This window comes from Lentinula edodes, assembly GCF_021015755.1.
Source record: "Lentinula edodes strain Le(Bin) 0899 ss11 chromosome Unknown C8R40scaffold_20, whole genome shotgun sequence".
In the NCBI taxonomy this organism is placed as follows: Eukaryota; Fungi; Basidiomycota; class Agaricomycetes; order Agaricales; family Omphalotaceae; genus Lentinula; species Lentinula edodes.
Genome location: NW_025764326.1, coordinates 560471 through 578644, shown reverse-complemented (window position 1 = coordinate 578644; position 18174 = coordinate 560471). Strand labels below are relative to the sequence as shown.

The 18174-nt window shown below is 45.7% G+C and overlaps 4 protein-coding genes across 4 annotated transcripts; 2 read left to right on the top strand and 2 right to left on the bottom strand.

The window, feature by feature from the left end:
- Positions 1–96: 96 nt before the first annotated feature.
- Positions 97–10975, top strand: C8R40DRAFT_1171340 (uncharacterized protein; the record flags this gene model as incomplete). Its single annotated transcript, XM_046231687.1, has 22 exons — positions 97–253; positions 307–474; positions 535–696; positions 764–1005; positions 1058–1194; positions 1247–1666; positions 1720–1879; positions 1936–2157; positions 2209–2482; positions 2536–2807; positions 2863–3012; positions 3093–3279; positions 3336–3449; positions 3508–3720; positions 3775–4390; positions 4447–4559; positions 4606–4727; positions 4787–4981; positions 5034–7598; positions 7655–7998; positions 8052–9605; positions 9661–10975. 22 exons carry the CDS (start codon positions 97–99, stop codon positions 10973–10975), a joined length of 9702 nt encoding a protein of 3233 aa, XP_046085836.1.
- A 38-nt stretch (positions 10976–11013) lies between these two features.
- C8R40DRAFT_1252291 (Yip1-domain-containing protein) lies at positions 11014–12049 on the bottom strand. Its single transcript, XM_046233714.1, has 4 exons — positions 11726–12049; positions 11526–11671; positions 11291–11472; positions 11014–11238 (listed from the first exon to the last, which is right to left on the bottom strand). Exons 1-4 carry the CDS (start codon positions 12006–12008, stop codon positions 11067–11069), a joined length of 783 nt encoding a protein of 260 aa, XP_046085835.1. The 5' UTR covers positions 12009–12049; the 3' UTR covers positions 11014–11066.
- A 15-nt stretch (positions 12050–12064) lies between these two features.
- Positions 12065–13368, top strand: C8R40DRAFT_1107851 (ribosomal protein S8e/ribosomal biogenesis NSA2). Its single transcript, XM_046228231.1, has 6 exons — positions 12065–12134; positions 12188–12193; positions 12244–12305; positions 12362–12846; positions 12902–13120; positions 13172–13368. Exons 1-6 carry the CDS (start codon positions 12132–12134, stop codon positions 13177–13179), a joined length of 783 nt encoding a protein of 260 aa, XP_046085834.1. The 5' UTR covers positions 12065–12131; the 3' UTR covers positions 13180–13368.
- A 1367-nt stretch (positions 13369–14735) lies between these two features.
- C8R40DRAFT_1046646 (fungal-specific transcription factor domain-containing protein) lies at positions 14736–17471 on the bottom strand (the record flags this gene model as incomplete). Its single annotated transcript, XM_046224378.1, has 10 exons — positions 14736–15232; positions 15285–15402; positions 15455–15614; positions 15665–15891; positions 15938–16002; positions 16055–16388; positions 16422–17009; positions 17068–17122; positions 17172–17204; positions 17257–17471. The coding sequence occupies 10 exons, from the start codon at positions 17469–17471 to the stop codon at positions 14736–14738; spliced, it is 2292 nt and encodes a 763-aa protein (XP_046085833.1).
- Positions 17472–18174: the final 703 nt, after the last annotated feature.

Sequence of the window (18174 nt, the reverse complement as noted above, 5' to 3'; positions counted from 1 at the left end):
ACCACTCATTCACCTCTACCACCATTGCAAATCCTTGAATTCGGGTTGAACCTTGAGCACCCACTAGACACCCACTCCTGCTCAGGCTATGTTGACATGCTCAATATCTTACTCCTAATTGCTTGCATATGCATTACAATAGCTTCTTTCCTTTATTTCTTCTACTTTAACCGGTTAATTGCTTGGTTCATCGGGCTAGTCATTCGTCTGGTGTATTGGAACGACGGAGCGTCCAGTATATGGCTTGAAATTGGTGTGTGTTCGCGATTACTGCTTAATAGTCTCGTCCTGATTTCTCTTGCTCAGGATCTATTCATTTCTCCATCCTTAGTGGAAGGATACTCTTCAAGAATGTACGCTACCATTCAAGTAATCAAACTGTCAAGATTGTCAAAGGCCAAGTTGCCTGGCGGTATTGGATACGGCGACCAACGACTGAAGAGGAAATAGGAATGTCTCTAGGAGGAGGGGGAAGTGCGTTTCTCGCGTTCTTGCGTCTGTACAATGCAACGAATACTCAAGATTTTTGTCCAGAAATCGCTCCTAGGGATTCTTCTTGTCGCATCCAAATAACGTTGCACGGATTCGAATGGTTTTTATACAACAGAACGGCTGCATATGATAATATCCTGGCACAAATGCGATCTCATAATCCTGTGAACTCTCAAAGACGCACTTCGTTACACAAGTCTTCCGGTTAGCCGTTATATATTTCTATGATCCAAGTAACCCGACCAATTAGCTTTTCATGGTGCATCTGTAGGCCTAAACACGCCTGTCGCAGCCGCGTCGCTGGTTCCCAGCTCTTTACGTACTCGCACGCCAATCTTTCTTACCAATTTGGTAACATGGATTCGAGGACAACTTCCGAACCTTGACCCGAAGGATCTACTACCACTTGGCATCGATATAAACAAGGGCGCTATAATTTGCGGAAATCCTTCCACTCCCAATCTGCTCGTGGCGGAGTTTCAGCATGGGTCAGGTACTTTTGGGATTGTTCCAGTACGCCGTTGCAAGTTTTAACATGGTGTTATGTTCCTAACGCGATTTTCAGTCGAGGTCGAAATACGATCTGTATAAACAGATGCTTACGCTGAAATTCAAACAAGCCCTGGTTCAATTTGTGGAAAATGAGCATTACCGCGACTCTATGACATCTACAGGAGAAACCATTGAGAATCAAATCAACAAGTACGCTCTTCCATACTTGCTACACCTCTTGGTCCCACGTAAACTATCATAGTTACGATCTCAGGACACCCTCCACACTGGCTTCCTACCATACTTTTGCCAAGATCTGGGATAGCCTCAAACTTTATGCTCCTGTTCTCAAGTATCTATCAGCGAACCCCCGCCGTGTTATGCTCCCGACATCGCATCTTCGAAGAAGAGCCAACAAAAAGAGTCTAGATGAAGATACTCCCTTGGGGATTGACTTCTCCAAGTTTGAGTATGCAATTGAACGAAAGATTCTTGAGACATCACTGCTGGAATTGTGTTATTATACGGATGTCGTTGGTCTCGTCCCTAGAGCCTCAATCACGCAACCGTCTGCGTCCGATCCTTTTGACATCGGTAATGGTGATATTGGGCCAGAGTGGGGAGTGGATATCGCTGTGAATGATGGGACTTTGAAATACGGCCCTTGGGCAGACAGGCAACGGTATGTCGGCCACTCTATCCTTGCAAAACAGTCCTCTAAAAGCAAATCTACAGGGGAGAACTACAAAGAACATTTTTCCCTCCCGTTTATAGCGATTCGCAGGAAAGTCAACGCCTACAGCCTGGCGATTCACGAGTCTGGACCGCTATGCGTGTCTTTCTAGAACTTCGTGGCGAAACGACTCTGCATGTTCCCCTGCGTGAGAGCTCGAAGGTATTCGATTGCTCCTTGGTTTTCTAGTGTCTATGACTGAAGTAGGTCTTTCTCAGAACTGGCAATGGGATGGAGTCGTAAAAGAAACTGAACGACCTAGAAAGCGAGAACCTGCCTACTTGCACCTTACCGCTGGTGATCGGTCATCCATAAGCTACCTTATGCCTATGGTCGCTAGTAAGAGAGGTTACGAACCTATCCTGGAAGTCCATCTCGACACAGTGACTATGACTTCGAGTTTGAATGATATTCGACTCGTCTCTGCTGAATCATGTCGAGTACGGAGTCTGCCTCTCCCATACGATTATCATAGATTAATGTATCAACAGGTTCATTGTGAGCTACCATCTCCACTGAAATGGAAGGCTCAACGTACCTGGAACGTCGGTGTAACTCTCCGGCGACCGACTTTGTATTTAATACGCGACCATATTAATATGTTTACCGATTTGGGGAAGGATTGGTCCTCAGGCTCTCCACACGATTACCAGCGATTCATTCCCATGATCTATCAAATTCAATTGGATATGCATTACTATGAACTCAATCTTTATGCAAATGACCAGAATATCATCGACAAGCCGCTTGTTGAGGACGAGAACGGTATATCAAAAAGTTTTTCACCTCCAAGGTTAGAGCTAATGTATATTGGTCAGCGATTTTCACTCTTGCTGGTGTACGATTCAGTTTCAATACGACCATCCCCTCGAATGTCTACCGACCAGAATCCACGACCGTTCCGCTCTCAATTGATGTTCCTGATGTTTCTCTGAAACTCTCTCTTCCCCGTTGGAACACGAATGCATTACACGCGCCAAAGAAAGGCAATACTTTGGCTAAGGTAGGATCGTTCCACATGGATGGCTCTTACCTGTATTTTGCCGATTTTCATGAAGAACACGTCGAACAACTCGTCCTGACGATGAAAGTAAGTCCCTTTTTGCAACTGAACCTGCCGTTTCCAACCAATATTGTTACGTCAGGTCCGCGATATCATCTTCAAAAGTTTAGGCTGGTCTATCCGCTACTTCATGATACTACGCGACAACTACCTCGGCTCCTTCACACATTTCTCTACCTTGTACGAATATCTGCGTAAACAGAAAAGAGGTGCTCCACTAGGCGATCCTGTTGTACAGAAATTCCGCCCCAAAACGGCATGTATCGCTACGTTAATAATTCTTCTTCCTAGCTCATTGATTGCATTCTCTAGAATAATATGATGCAGGTCGAACTCGGTATCAATGTATTGGATGGCTTTATTGTTCTTCCCGTGGGACTCCCGGGGTATGAGATTGGTTTAGATATGCCCGCAGCACCACCGAATAGCATCGGGCGTTGCGTGGTTATCACGATGCCGGAACTCAACCTACAGTTACGCTTGCACGATTTGTATATGGGTGAGTAGGACAGAAAGTCTTGCGTGATTCGTCATACAGTGTTGAATTCATTTCAGAAATGACCCTCAACATTGGGACCATTAGTAGCAGCATCGAAGAGCAGTTTCCCGAGACTCTTACCTATCCAGAAATCAAGGCCAAGAAGGCGCACGCTGTTCTGATTGTCGACGGTAAACGACTTATTCTCAATACTCGCCCGTGATATGCTGATGCGATTATTGCTCACAGGCATTGACATCGTTGCCAATAGGTTGTTCGGTCCAGTACCTCGCACCATCACTTATGTCTGTCTTTGGGAAATTCACGTGGGCGGCATCAAAGCCTCGTTATCTGCTTATCAAGCGACTGTCTTCCAAGCCGCTGTTCGAGCCCTTGGAATCAACTTCACGGATCCTCTTAATGCACCTGCCGATCAATATCAGACTGGTATTTATCCTGACAGTATGTCCGATTCATCCTGTTCAGAGATTGTATCTGATCATAAGTAATCAACAGTAACATTCGTGAAAGTCTCTTTGGAAACAGTCGAGATTCTCTGGAAAGCAGGTTGTGCGACAGCGCACGTTTCTGTACACAAAGGTCTGAAATTCGACTACAATGATCTTGGAGGCCAATTCCACAAAAAACTCACCAGTATACGATTACCCCACCTCTCCGTCAAGGCACTCCTTGATTATAATGCATCTAACACTTGGCTTGAAGCTGCCGAAATCGTCACGGATGTCTTTCTTGACATATATTCTTCGCCCGCTGGCTGGCATGAAATGAGCGCAACACAAGCAGATTTTGTGTGGGAGCAGGATCGACCCACTGGGAGAGTTGACCAACTCATAACTATGTTGAAGACCACGCGATCTGTATCAGGTCAGTGGACTCTAACCTCGGCCTTTGCTATAACCATGGTAATCGCGGATCCAGGAATTCGTAAACACTTGAAAAATGTCTACATGCCGCAGCCTACAAACCCACGTCAAAATGCTTATTCGCGGCGTCACTATGAACATCATCCGCGAAGTGACATTGGACCAATCGACGACGTAGTTCAGTCCTCTGAATCGGACGGAGAAAATCCTAGCGGTTTCGCAGATACGATACGAGCTGCTCGTCCGCTGTATGTTGTCTACGAGTTTTTCTATCGAATTTGCTGGTGAAACATTCCGCCCATAGGTTTAGCTCACATACTCCGGATGAAAAAAACGAGGAAGAAAGCTTGAGTATCGGAGACGAATCCGACAATGAGGATCTCACAGATCGTTCGGATGGCGAATGGTCAGATTCAGGTATGGTCTCAAGATCACGTTTTATCCAGTGATTGAATTTTGTCAGATAACGAACCTGACTCTAACGCTCGCGCCCTCAAACAATATGTCCACCTTGTAAGGCACTACATTCTGCACCGTGGTGATAGCCCATCACTCTGGGAAGAGGGACCTTTCATACCAATAAGAGTGAATGGTACTCTCGTTCATACAAGTATGATATCTTCTTAATCAATTTTAATATACAGGAAAATCAATTCGCATATGCGAAGAAACATCTCAATGCTGAAAGATCGAATTGGACACCCTTCGCTTTCGAGCCCCCGGATAATTCGAAGAATACCATCACAGTCAAATTTTCTCAACACGACGGTATTGATCTCAAATTGACGCCGTTGATCGTCAACGTTCTTGAGGCTTTACAGTCTGATCTCGAGTCTACAGTGGGTGTCTCAGCGGGCTGCCCTCTTTCGCCAATCTCATACGTTTCTTTAGCATTTCAACGCGGAATATTTGACTGACAGATGGTTGTCTTCATACATTGGCGACTTTCCAGATCCTTCCAAACCCAAGGTTTCCAGTCGCACAATCTTGGACATTCACTCTGAATCCGTCGCTTTGCACGTATTGCATCGCCTTGACGTCATAGAAAACGGCCCTGTTCACAAAAACGACTATTCGGGGAGATTTGCCTACCTTGTATTCACTGCTTCGAACATCCAAATTTCCGGAAATGTGTCTGTTGAGAATCGTTCTATTGCCGCCCGCTTCGCTCGCACGGATATGGATTTGACTAGCGTTCACAGCGATGGGCGCGCCGCAGCAAAGCAGCCAGCCCTTTCCTTTTCTGTCCTCGAATTTCAAACCACACTGTTCAAAGATAATCATGAGTTTTCCTGCGCGAAATTGACGGCGGAGCTTTCACACTCACTCCCCTCATTGCTTATCTCTGTCGCCAATGCAGTCGAAGGTGATCTACCTCGACTGGTTAGATTACGGAAAAGAGCGAGCGAGTCTTCCTCTAATGTGATTCGATCCACCATCTACCACATCCTTCATTCTTCTAGCAATGAGTTGGTCATTGATCCTTTGTCCACAATACAGCCTTCTTTCCTGGTTCAAGTTGGTCTACCGCAGATGTTACGCGTCGATCCGGCGTTTCGATTCCTTTTTCATTTACGCGATTGTCTTTGGCGTCTGCGAGAGGTCAATCCCACCTGGGATATGGACCGGATCGAAGCTCAAAAAGTCACGATAGATGATGTCACACCTCTTTTAAGGGATCGCCTCCTCGCTTTGGATCCAGATGCCTACCACACATCACGATTAGAGTCCCTTCAGCCTTTGCTCCCCTTCATTAAACCTGCGACGAATCGGCGAAAGGATGAGACTCATTTCTCATTCTCTTATGTGTCAATCAAACTAAATTCTGTCGAATTGAAAGTCGCTGACTCAGAGAATCGGACCCCCTGCCAGATATCCTTATCTGACATGTTTTCCGGCTTGCGCTTAAGACATCACCAACTTTTGGATGAAGAGGATGAATTTCGTAGACTGGCAGCTTCACAGACGTCTCTCCGTTCCAAGTCACCTGACTTGGTTCAGAGAGCCTCAGTTTCCATCGTTCTAGGGGACATTCAGACAACAGTTTATCCTTATCTTATAAACTTTGTTCAAGAAATCATCCGGGCTCAGAAACTCAACGCAGGTGCTTCTTCCGCCAAAAAACTTAAGAGAGCACGGTTCAAACCATTCAATGTGGTGTACATTCATGCTGTTCTTACTATCAAACGATTTCGGTTGCGCGCTTCAGCCGAGAAGTTGACGTTCGAATTCGGGATTTCAGAATTACGCCACTCATCAACTGTTCTCATCCATCATCACTCAAAAAAGCAGTCAATGAACCATTCACTATTGTTTACAGAGATGTTTATAAAGGCTCGTGCAACGTCTGAGCCTCACGAACACGATGATCTCGCGTCACTAACGATTGCAGATTCTCTACTGAGCTCTGTGATGCGAAATGAAACACTGGATCAGAGCATCAAATTGGCGTTTAATTTGAAAGCTCTACGCTTCAGCGTTCCACGCAGTGCATTGCGACTCTATCATTTCGTGGAGCAATGGAGGGCAGACTTTCTCTCGGGCATCGAGAGTACAGTGCAAGCTCTTATATTAGAAGTCAATAAACCGTCTACAAATAATGCCCGTCTCCCCCAGTCACATTCAACCTTTCCAAAGTCTTCGACTCTCCAGATCGATGGCCAGGTCTCATGTGCCGGCATTTATCTGCGCGTCATGCACGATACCTGGCTTTCTTGGGAAGTTAATGATATTAGCCTCTTTCTAAACTCTCTGGCAAGAGCTCGTCAAAGATCTCATGAATTCGGTTTACAACTCTCATCACAACTCTTCGCCGTTTCCACGGAATCATCAGAGCCTTCCTACAAAACTCGCGTGAAGTTTGAGTTTCCACCTACTCTTCTTTCTGGTCATATCGATCAATCATCTATCCGTATAACTTCGTTCATACACTTTCTGGAATTGAAAGTGAAACCTTCCTACTGGGATACTTTGTTAGCGGTACAGCAAAAGTTTGGCCAGGATTTCAATGATCTACTGGTGGTGATCCAGCAGACACGATCCAAAAGATTCCCAGCTCCTCCGGCTTCCCTTTCAAAACCCGAAACTACTACACAGACAGACTTTTCAGTGTTCGTACAGATGGAAGGGTTTCGCATTGGCTTTGAAGGGCGATCCTCTGTTTTGTATCTTGAATGTCCTGGTATACGATCCAAATTTGAGGGTGTTCCCGAAAAAGCTTGGTCTGTCGTCGTGACTGACTTGGCTCTTTCTCTTGCTCCACGTTTGAGCATGACCCCTCACTCATTTGGGCTTAACAGACATCAACGCAGCGCATTCGTTATCATCGATTTCAAGATTCAATCAGAGAGCCAAGGATCTGGGAGTGAAGCCCTTGAAGTTGTCGTTACGAAGATTCATGCTGTGATGCAACCAAGCTCAATTGGGGAAATGGGTGATTTCATAGATGAACTTCAGGTGAATCTACTTCTTTAAACGGGTCTTATTCTGGTTTGATCGATAGCCTTGTACAGGAGGAGATGATTGACCGTCGTGAGCAGCGCACTCAGGAACTAGCCGCATTCAAACAGAAGACACAACGCCTGATTAAGACTTTCGAAATCAAAAATCAAGAGCCTGCACTGTCTGATAGGATTTCATGGCTGGACAACTACATCATCCAATTCTCGTTGAGTAACATCGGAGTCGCATTTCCTCTCGCCCATGATCACGATATGGACTTGCCCCCGTTAGGAAGTCATGACTCCACTGCGGTACGGGCATTCTTGTTTTCCATCAAATCTGTGAAGTTCGGAACGCAACGTGGAGAAACTGGTGAAGCGGGAATGGAAAGCCTATCGTTCCAATTTGTCCCTCGGTATATGTTTTCTAAACTCCTTAGTGTCAATGAAGCTAATGGATAATCTCTAGCTTCAGACAATCTGTTCCCACTGATTTTTTGGGTGAAACCCATGATACCCGGAATCGATTGCTATACCCCACAATGACAGCTCAGCTCAGGTCCTCGAAGTCCGCAACGTTCAATCAAATCTATATGACTGCCACAGTCAGTGGATTCGTTTTGAATATGGATTCGACCATTCCGGATTATGTGTTTTCGCTGTTTGATGTATATCGCCACGGCAAAGAGCGTGTCCAAAGGTTATCTGCGAGCATACCTCGAGGAGGTTCAAGTATACCGAACGCTGCGGTATCCAACAGGCAAATTAGTCACTCCGCCGCCTCTCCCGATATATTTGCCTCTCTCACTTTTCAAAGTGGTAAAGTATGCATGTTCAGTACGGATGCTTCAAAATCCTCCCGAATCAGAGCCTACAGCGGGACATGGGATCGTCCGGAAGAACCCATAGGAGATGTTGAAGCAGAAGTTTTCAACCTTCCCGTAGTTTCTGTTTGGGCAGAATATCGAGCTGCGCCACCTTCTAGGCAGGGATCAAACACAGAAATAGAGCCGTCGATATTGATATTCAAAAGCACGGTCCACTCTAGTCATAACACGCTCCGACCCATGTTGCTACCATTCGTTACAGAGGTCGTCACCCATGTCGAGGCAAGACTTCGTACTTCAACTCGCATAGATTTGCCCTCGTTAGCAGTAGAGCCTGCCGTCCAAACCGAGGTTACTCCTGTTCCTAATGCTACTTCCACCCTTCGCATGAGTTTCAGTCTCCGCATCGATCAATCTCGATTAGAGCTGACTTGTTTACCTGATGTAAATGTTGTCGCCGCTGTTAATTGGGACAGTGGAGGGTTCATGGTGAATGTTTTACCTGGTTCTCGGGACGTCACCTTTACTGGAGTTGTTGGCGGATTGACTATTGGACTGAAACACGGATTCTTGAGTGAAGACTGTCTCAAATTAGATGCTCGTAATTTGGCCTTTTCTGTGGCTTTGGGAAAACCGTGCTTCCAGGATAGGCCAATGCTCACATCTATCTCTTTGGTGGTCGACACAGAGTTTCTGGGGGCTGTTCGGTTTTCTCGACTACAGGATATTCTCTGCTTCAAAGCCGTTTGGCTTGATCGAATACCTGTTTTCAATACACATAACGACAATGACGATTTGTCTAAAATCAAGCCCAATCACGCTCCTCCTACTACGCCCAATAATAAACCGGAATTTGACATTGCGATACTCGTTCGCATCCGTCGAATCAAGTTAGAAGTTGACCTTGGGCAATCCATCAGTACAGTAACTTTACACCTAGAAAACTCTAATCTACGCACCAAACTCACCCAGTCTTTCCATGAATTGTCCATTCGGGTTGGTCACCTGGCAATTACCGCAAAAGGCAATGTGGCCGGTTATGCCAACGTGCCGAATTGTGTATTTCAAACCATACAATGGGTTGGAAAACCTCCCGTCGAAGATGGTACTCGGGATCGCATGCTGGAACTTCGTATGATGAGTGGACCGTTGATTGTCATGCTTGAATCGGACTATCAGAAGTTGCTGCATTACCGGTAAGCGCGCACCGTAGTCGGGCAACATGGTTACTGAATGTGAAATGGCTTTTAGAGCTGAACCTTTGGAAGTCGACATCCTCGATGATTGGTCCATCCCCAAATCCAGTCAAACTGATCGTCCTTTGCGTCTGTCGTTTACAGTCAAGAGTAAAGAAGTCGTGGCAATCGCTACTGTCGGGACTATTCCAAAACTCCTAGCGTACGCGAACAAGTTCAAGGCGAACCTTGAGGCTCAAAGAGAGGGAGCGAGCAGGGAATCAAACACTTTCCGAATATCCAGAGCACCCAAACCTGATAATCCTCTGTCTGCAGTTGCCGAGGCCATGATAACCTCAGCTCGAACTCGTTTCAAAGAAGCTGATGCTATTTTGTCGTATACTATCCGCCAGCACATGAGTTTACGTCTGGATTTACTGTGCCTCGTCGTATTCCCTCGGACCATGGGAGACGCAGAGGTTGCACAATTTGTAGGCCAGGACGTTCGCGGTAGGCTCAATCGTCTAATTGAATCTGCGAGTACTTCCAGCAAGAGGGATATCCGTCTGTCGTTCTCTTTCATGAGGATATCTCGGTTCACACAACTCGGACACGCGATTATGCCTCCAATCACTGAGATCTCGGATGGAAGGCAGTGGTTAGAAGACTTATTGAAGGATGCTAATAACGCTGATATCGTTGGTCTACCGTCTATGATAATGCACATGGCTAGCACAGAATCCCAGGAAGGTCTCCATAAAACACTTGCTTACAACTTTGACAGCCAGTTTGTTCGCTTGAAGGGTGTGCAACATAGCGAAGACATTTACATCACCCTCAACGTTGGCTTATATTCATGGTTGACCGTGTTGCGAAAAACGCTCAGCCGGGAGATGGAACAAGTTCAAACCGCTGCTGACTGGAGGATGTTTGCAGCTAACCCAGTACAAACTCGAAGAAATATTCCAGAGCCACTCAATTTGGCCAACCCGCCCCGCTCGGCCACTGTACCTTCCCCTACGAACGTATTCTCACCTCTTTCTCCCAAATCTGCCTCGGCAGTGACGACTAACTTTGGAAGTTCTCTGGATGTAGCTTCTCTATCCAAAAGTCAGTCGGAAGCCTTTGCCCCTTCACCAACGGACGGCGAGGGCGAAGCGAAAGCTTTCGTCTACCGACCGGGCCACCGTCGCATTGAACGCTTGACAATGCGGCAACTGGGCGAAGCAACTCCGGATGTTATGCACCCCTTCTTCATGAAAAAAGCTGGATTCAGCTTGGAAGATTCGCTCCCGCAATACGTTCATGAATATGCCACGGTGCCACTTGAAGAAATCATGGAGGTGTTGCTGAGATTGTATAGCAGACAATTGTTAGCAGCCACTATATGACAGATGGCTTAAATCTGGATCTTAATAGTAATACTGTACAGCTCAATCTAATTATAATGCGCATTCAATGTACAGGTACATAGGTGGAAAACTATTTACCACTGAAAACACTCATTAGAGCGAAACATCCATACAGTAGTCCAACAGGGTAAGCAACAAGAAGCCGCTGATCTGACATTCTCAGTACGGCTACAAATATCCCAGACGCCGAGTAGGTGCACCATATGATTGACACCAATGACAGAACGTAGCCAAATAAACCGCTGGACGCATCGTCAGCACCTAAATATTCTTAAGACAAGCGGACCCACGTACTCCAAAGTCATAGCTACACTGATTCCACCCACACCGACCATTGGTAGTAAGCAATATCCCAGCACAGATGTAACACGGTAGGCATCAATAGCCTTTTCAGCCATAAGATTGAGGAGGGTATAGATTGAGATGGAACCTAAGAGACCAACGCCGTAGATATACCCGAAATTTTGTTTTCCAGACTAAACGCAGATCGATTATTTAGCGTATGTCTTTCCAAGTTACACTCACTTACAAACAGAAGAAATATTCCGAAGCAGAATACGAAGATAATGGGTCCGGCCAAATCAGCGTCGTCCATGATACGTTCGTCAACCTGACTGAAAGGATTCAGGACAGTTAATGTTTTGGCGCGTATATGCGAAAAGTTGATTCCGAGTTCTGAAACGTGGCATCCTCAGTAAATTATAATTGCAATGCGACATGAGTACATACCTTCTAGCAGCGGAGGTTCCCCCTCAAATCCACCTGTACCAAACGCTGTCCACCATCCTCCTGCAGGTTGAATATTACCTCCGTAGGTAGGTCCACCTTGTGCTATATTGCCTTGGGCTACGGGGGCCATATTCCCGTCCAGACTCGGTCGCGAGCCAGGATAAAAGGCGGGATCGGCTGCGCCAGGAGAGTAAAACTGAAGAGGAGTAGCCTGATTTTGCTGAGGGTAATACGCGTTCTGCGTTGAAGAAGAGCTGTATGAGTTGTCAATGTCTTGCCACATTGTACATGTACTAGTAGTAGAGAATTTGTGCGGCAGTTGTGGCACGTGGATCCACTCTCTTTTTAATATTATTATTATTATCCCTTTTCAGTACATCCCACTTGAAGTTTTTCCTCCCTCATTATGGTAAGTTTTACTTGCTTTGGAGGGACATTCACTGATCGTTCTTTATATTCTAGCCCCAGGTAATGTTTCATGCTAACGGCAAATTTCAAAATCGCTGACCTGCTTGCAGAACGAGTATATCGAGGAGCACATCAAACGCCATGGACGGCGGTTAGATTATTTCGAACTCAAGTGTGTATTCATCTTTTCTGATCACTTATTTGACTCTCATCGACATACGTACCCAGACGTAAGCGTGAAGCTCGCGCGGCCCATAAGTCGTCTGCGACTGCTCAAAAGGCCTTCGGTATCAAAGCCAAACTCCTTCATGCTAAACGACATGCCGAGAAGGTTCAACTCAAGAAGACTCTCAAGGCGCATGACGAACGGAATGTCAAGCAGGCAGATTCTTCAACTGTTCCGGATGGTGCTCTACCTACATATCTTCTCGATCGTGAAGGCCAAAAAGATGCTAAAGCTCTGTCGAGCGCGATCAAGCAGAAGCGGAAAGACAAGGCTGCTAAATACGCTGTACCTTTACCCAAAGTCCGAGGAATTGCTGAGGATGAGATGTTCAAAGTGATGAAGACAGGGAAGAGTAAAAGCAAGTCGTGGAAGCGGATGGTCACGAAGGCGACATTCGTTGGGGAAGGATTCACCAGGAAGCCGGTGAAGATGGAGAGATTTGTCCGACCAATGGCTCTCCGATATAAAAAAGCTAACGTTACTCATCGTGAGTAGATATCTTTCTCCGTCCCTCGATACTTTCGCTGACACTGGTAACCTAGCCGACCTAAAAGCAACATTCCAGTTGCAAATCCTTGGTGTCAAGAAAAATCCGCAGTCACCCATGTATACGCAGCTCGGAGTTATGACCAAAGGAACAGTGATAGAAGTGAACGTTTCTGAGCTTGGCATGGTCACAACTGGAGGCAAAGTCGTGTTTGGAAAGTACGCTCAGATCACGAATAACCCCGAGAACGATGGTTGCATAAACGCAGTTCTTCGTGAGTTTCAGTTTCTGCCCGTCGTCTTCTTCTAATTTGTTCTCTTTGCAGTCGTTTGATGCTTTCGTTACTATATGCTACGGATTGTATTTTTACCCTCATCACTTACACGTACACCGGTTATTCCTCGAGTAGTAATAACTCATCACTACAAAGCAAATGTAGAACGGCTTTTGAAACAAACAGTTGCTGGCTGTTCCTGGTGGCAGGTACCAGGTTTGTAAAAAAATTTCCGCAGCCCATTGAAGGATGGTTTTCGCTCTGGAAATCACTGTTCCATGAGGTTCTTCTGACTACCTGCAACTTCATGATTCTCCTTCTGATAAGTTAATGATGTTGGAACTCGAAGTTTAATACTTCCATTCATTATTCCTGGAGACGACTACGACCGAACCCGAGGCTCCGACGTATCTCCAGGTAGTCAGTGGAAATCCAGGACCACTCAAATCTATGTACATAATGGCCCAAGAAAAAAATGCTAAGTTTTACATTAGCTCCAAAGAACCCTGCTTAAGAGCCCACCGTTTATTCTACCGTTTTGGTCGATACAAGATTTGTTTGTATGCTGGGATCGGGATGGAGTACGACGTTGATCATCGACAGAGGCAGTTGCTAACACATATTCACCGCTTGCCGCAGTGAAAGTAATATTTGAGACTAAGGTACTCGTTGTAAGTGGAACGAATGATACAATGATGTTAAACGTATGGAATTACAGATACAACATGGATGAAGGAATACGAAAAGTCTGATAAGTTAAACAAAACGAACGTATAGACTAAAGACACTGAACGACCGAGGTGATGGGTTGTAAATGGGCTGTAGCTCTGAACACGGCGGGGATTAAGGGAAAACCGGACGATAGCCATTCCATGCTGTATCTGCCGTGTCTCTGATAGTAGTGAGGAACATTAGTTATCGAGAATAGATCGTCAAAAAATTACCTACCTAGTAAAACTGCGTTTGTCATATTCTGGAGATGTTGGCAGTGATCGTGCGTCAGAGGTAGGAAGCTGCTGAGAAATGTTGAGTTCGTCATTAGCCTGGTATGAACCGTAGGGGCTATAATCATGGCGAGATGAACTAGTAGACGAATATCTGGGATGAGCAGGTTGCGAAAGTGCGAATGGAGATCTCTTTATTGCTTTTATAAACGGAAGAGATTCTCGATTCGGTGCTGGATAGTTCGAAATTGTATGCTGATTCGAAGGTATCTGTGTTGAGGAAGATGGATTTGAATATGTAGGCCAAAATGCTCTTTGCCCAAGGTATGGATCTGAATCACGTCTAATCAGTGGATTAGAAGTTCGTTCGAACGAAGCGGTAGGGATTGAATAAGAGTTGGTCCGCAGAGGAGAATAGTTTCCAGGAGGCAGGTTGTTCCAATCAGGTTTTGACAACGTCGGTAAACTCGGGGCATTAGAGGGTACCTCTGGAGAATCCCAAGACCACAGTGTTCGGGACCCTTCGGAACTAGGTAAGTAGCTGGATGATTCTTGACGTCCAGAAAGGTATTGATCTGCCGCAGGGGAATCGTAATGAGGAAAAGACGCTCGGAGGTCATCTCTAAAGGAATTTTGTTCGTAAACTAACTATCACTGGGAGGACGAGTTCCTTACAATATTTGAGCAACACTGGAATAGTGAGGTTTGGCCCATTCAAGAGCGTTCAAGAAGATTTCAATATCGTCCTTGGCACTCTGTATAGCTAGCGCATACCGTGGTTTCACGTCCTCAGTGGTAGATATACGAATGGAACGTTCCGAAATTTCCTTTGCCTTTAAGTCCCAAAGGTGAACGATGAGCACCGCAGTGCAAACGTTGCACATTGTGATCAAGAACGCAACATTAGAGAACCCTCGCAGCATCTGTTCCTGAATAATTCGAGCACATGATTTAGCCGCATTGACGCATATTGGCAAGGCGGGCGTCGAGAGCGCTGACGGTTTTTGAGAAGAGCGAGGTATCCGAACGCCGCGGATACCCGGTGGTAATATTTGTGAGAAAGGTATGAATGTCCGATAGATTAGAATGTAAGCAAAGTGATAGGACAGGTGGAGGCTGGCAGATTGATTCGAGAATATCAGATCGTCGGTTGTGACTGGCCATTGAACTATAAGACATCGTGAGCAACAGGAACTCATGTATGAGAATAAACGACTAACGAAATTCTGGGAGGGAATTGAACCATTCATCCAATGCTATGTTGAGCTGTTTTACGAGAATTTCAGGCTCTGGCAACGTTCTGCGTCCTAGAAAAATTTTCTTGGGATCGAGTGCATACTGTTTCCATATTAGAAGATCCGATAAGGTAAGCGTATAATGATACACACACCAGTGTCCTGAGGGCAAATCCTACTATTTGTGTAATTCCTATCCATGCATTGAATGCGGTAACTCGTGAAGGCAGCCCATTGGGCTGCTGAAATGCTAAAGTGGGGTCCTCTGTCGACCAGAATTCGTCATCAACTTCTAGGGGTAAATCTAGATCATAGCTGCCGAAGTTCAAAAGTTGTGTGGTTGATACAGAAGCTGGAATGCTCACTCTTCTTCGCCAAGACTACAGGGTCTGCCTAGACTTGCGCTTCCGGTGCGATCTAGAATCACTAAAAGCCAGAAAGCGCGCTTCCATAGTTCTTCATCAGCAGTCGGAAATCGCTCATATACTGCCTTTCGGTGTGCGCCTACATCCTGAGCTTTGCGAATACCGACGGTTACCATTGTCCCACCAACAGCATAGTCTGGAGTGCCTCGTAGATACCAGGCCACAAGCTGCAAAATCGTCAGCACAATGCCTGGCATAAAAGAAAGGACTGACCGAAAAAGTCTGGACTTCAAAAAGCGTGGCGGTACAAAGGAGGCTTCGGCGAGCACGATGAATGGCTACTCTGTTTCAGCAAATAATTTAGGATATCATGGTACTCAACGCACTGACAGATAACGACATTGAAATAATCCCATCCTGCCTTTGTCCAATCCAACCTACTTTTGGTATGGTCACGAGGAATTACTCGGGGATCGTTACTCCACCGACTTCCCAGAGCAAAGATGCACATCGACAAGGCACTGAACCAGATGTCTTTATTGTGTAAGCGCTCTCTCCATTGTCGAAGAAAAATCTGCTGATTGAGGAGGCTTAGCAGAGGATTCACGTGTAGAAAGTAGTGTTCGATAAGCTCCTCAGCTAGGTCTGGTTCAGGAAATTGTTCAAGAACAGAATCGAGAAGTTTTGGTGAATCTACGTGAAGTCCTTCGTAAACTAGTTCCCACTATATGGAATCAATGAGCGATAAAATTTTAACACTTGTCCAACCGCTTGCCTTAGGCGCACGCCAAAATTCTAGCCTTCGTAAAGCGTTTGATATTTCCGGACTAGGGGATGTGGTTGACGTATTTGAGCCACTGCTATGACTGAACTCTTCTTTCTGAGCCATGATATGGGCCTGTTTCAACTTCCTAGTAGCATCCACCAGCTTGATGTAGCTACTCTGACCATGAAATCGGTCATAAGGTCCGGCGCTTTGTAGTTGGGAGTGGCCTGAGTGTAGGGTAAGGCGCTGCATGCCCTTTTCAAAGTTGTCCACCAGTTCATCCGCATCCGAAGAGTCGTATTGACTTGACGAAGAGTCTGCGCTGTTGGTGGCGGATCCTTGTCGCGTCCGACGATATGGAAGCATTTTTGAGCTGGTGGAAGGATTGGTATGGATTTTCAAATGAGAAGACAGCGGGATGGATATGTTCGAGTCAAGATGAGGTGCGAGTTTTGGAGGCGAGGACACACGTAAACGGGATTTCGAATGGGAAATTTCAGAAGAAGGCTTAGGGTCTTTCCAAGAATCCCTTAATACTGGCGGTCCTAACTCAGCAGAGAAGTCTTGACCAGGACGCAACTGTATAAAGCAGGATAAGTCCGCATACCTCTTCCAGACGGATTTCCAAATTAATTACCCTCTGCAACAGAATCTCCATCTTCTCTAATTTATCCTCTAACCCTGTTATATATCTGCAACAAATCCATCAAAAGCCGAAAGCTAGACCGCGCATATACGTACAATTTCGGTGGCCCTCTTGGGGTAGATGCTTCGCTGGACCGAAAAATTAGTAAATATTAGATGAAAGATGCTCCGAGACACGTACACATAAGTACACGCTTTCTTGTTTTGCAGACAATTAGTACAGATATTGTCGACCTTTCTGGGACCATCGCATCTCGTCTTTCTGGAGCGACAAAAATCGCACGCCCTTGTTCTATTCGAGATCTTTGTCCCAGATGAACGCTTGTATTGGTCGTCTCCATGTTTTGACGATTGTAACGATGGATGTAAGATTTTAAGTCCGGAATGAAAGTTCATAGAGTTTTCTGGGGGGCCATAGGATCCTGGGCGTTGCATGCAGAGTATGAGGCGAAGTGAAATGCGGCGGGAACGTATTGGCAGTGGTTGTATGGGATGTGAAAGAGCTGATTCGAAGTTCAGAAATTAATAATGGTAATATGTATCCGGCGGTACGTTCAGGATTGGTCCGGCTGTATCGGCTTGATTACAGGCGATCGGTTGACGGATCATCGATCAGGGGTTATTGGTCACCCCTTGGATCTGCAACGGAAATTATTTGCGGTTGAACTAGTGTCGAACCTGACATCCAAACTGAGAGAACTTGCGGAGAGTTGAGGAGAGCTCTAGTAGTTATTTGGGAAGTGTTTTATCAGGGCTGACCGGTCATGATGTGACATAGATCTGCACCCGCGATAAATTTTTTTCCGACATGTTTTGAACATAAGAGTTAGTACGTCATGCAGAATTCCAAATTTTCCATTCTGCTCCACTTTTGATTTGTGACCGACAACACTGATCGCGCAGTTGCAGCTATACATATGCACTGTTGCTGTACCAGAGTGTATCAGTCGCAGTATTGCGTTAATTTGGATTTCTCTCTTGATTAGAACTCAAGGCGACGAATACTGACGTGTCTTTTTTTCACAAAATCTTTTCACAAAATCTTGATCAGCAACCTTCGTTGATTTCCAAGGGAACATCTGGAACATGCGGTAGAGCT

Coding starts and splice junctions, on each gene's coding strand:
- C8R40DRAFT_1252291 (XM_046233714.1), bottom strand. CDS start 12,008: ATGTGGCAAGACATTGACAACTCATACAGCTCTTCTTCAACGCAGAAC. Junction 11,672..11,725: donor GGAACCTCCGCTGCTAGAAG/GTATGTACTCAT, acceptor GCCACGTTTCAG/AACTCGGAATCAACTTTTCG. Junction 11,473..11,525: donor TCGGAATATTTCTTCTGTTT/GTAAGTGAGTGT, acceptor ATCTGCGTTTAG/TCTGGAAAACAAAATTTCGG.
- C8R40DRAFT_1107851 (XM_046228231.1), top strand. Junction 12,306..12,361: donor TTAGATTATTTCGAACTCAA/GTGTGTATTCAT, acceptor ATACGTACCCAG/ACGTAAGCGTGAAGCTCGCG. Junction 12,847..12,901: donor AAAAGCTAACGTTACTCATC/GTGAGTAGATAT, acceptor CTGGTAACCTAG/CCGACCTAAAAGCAACATTC.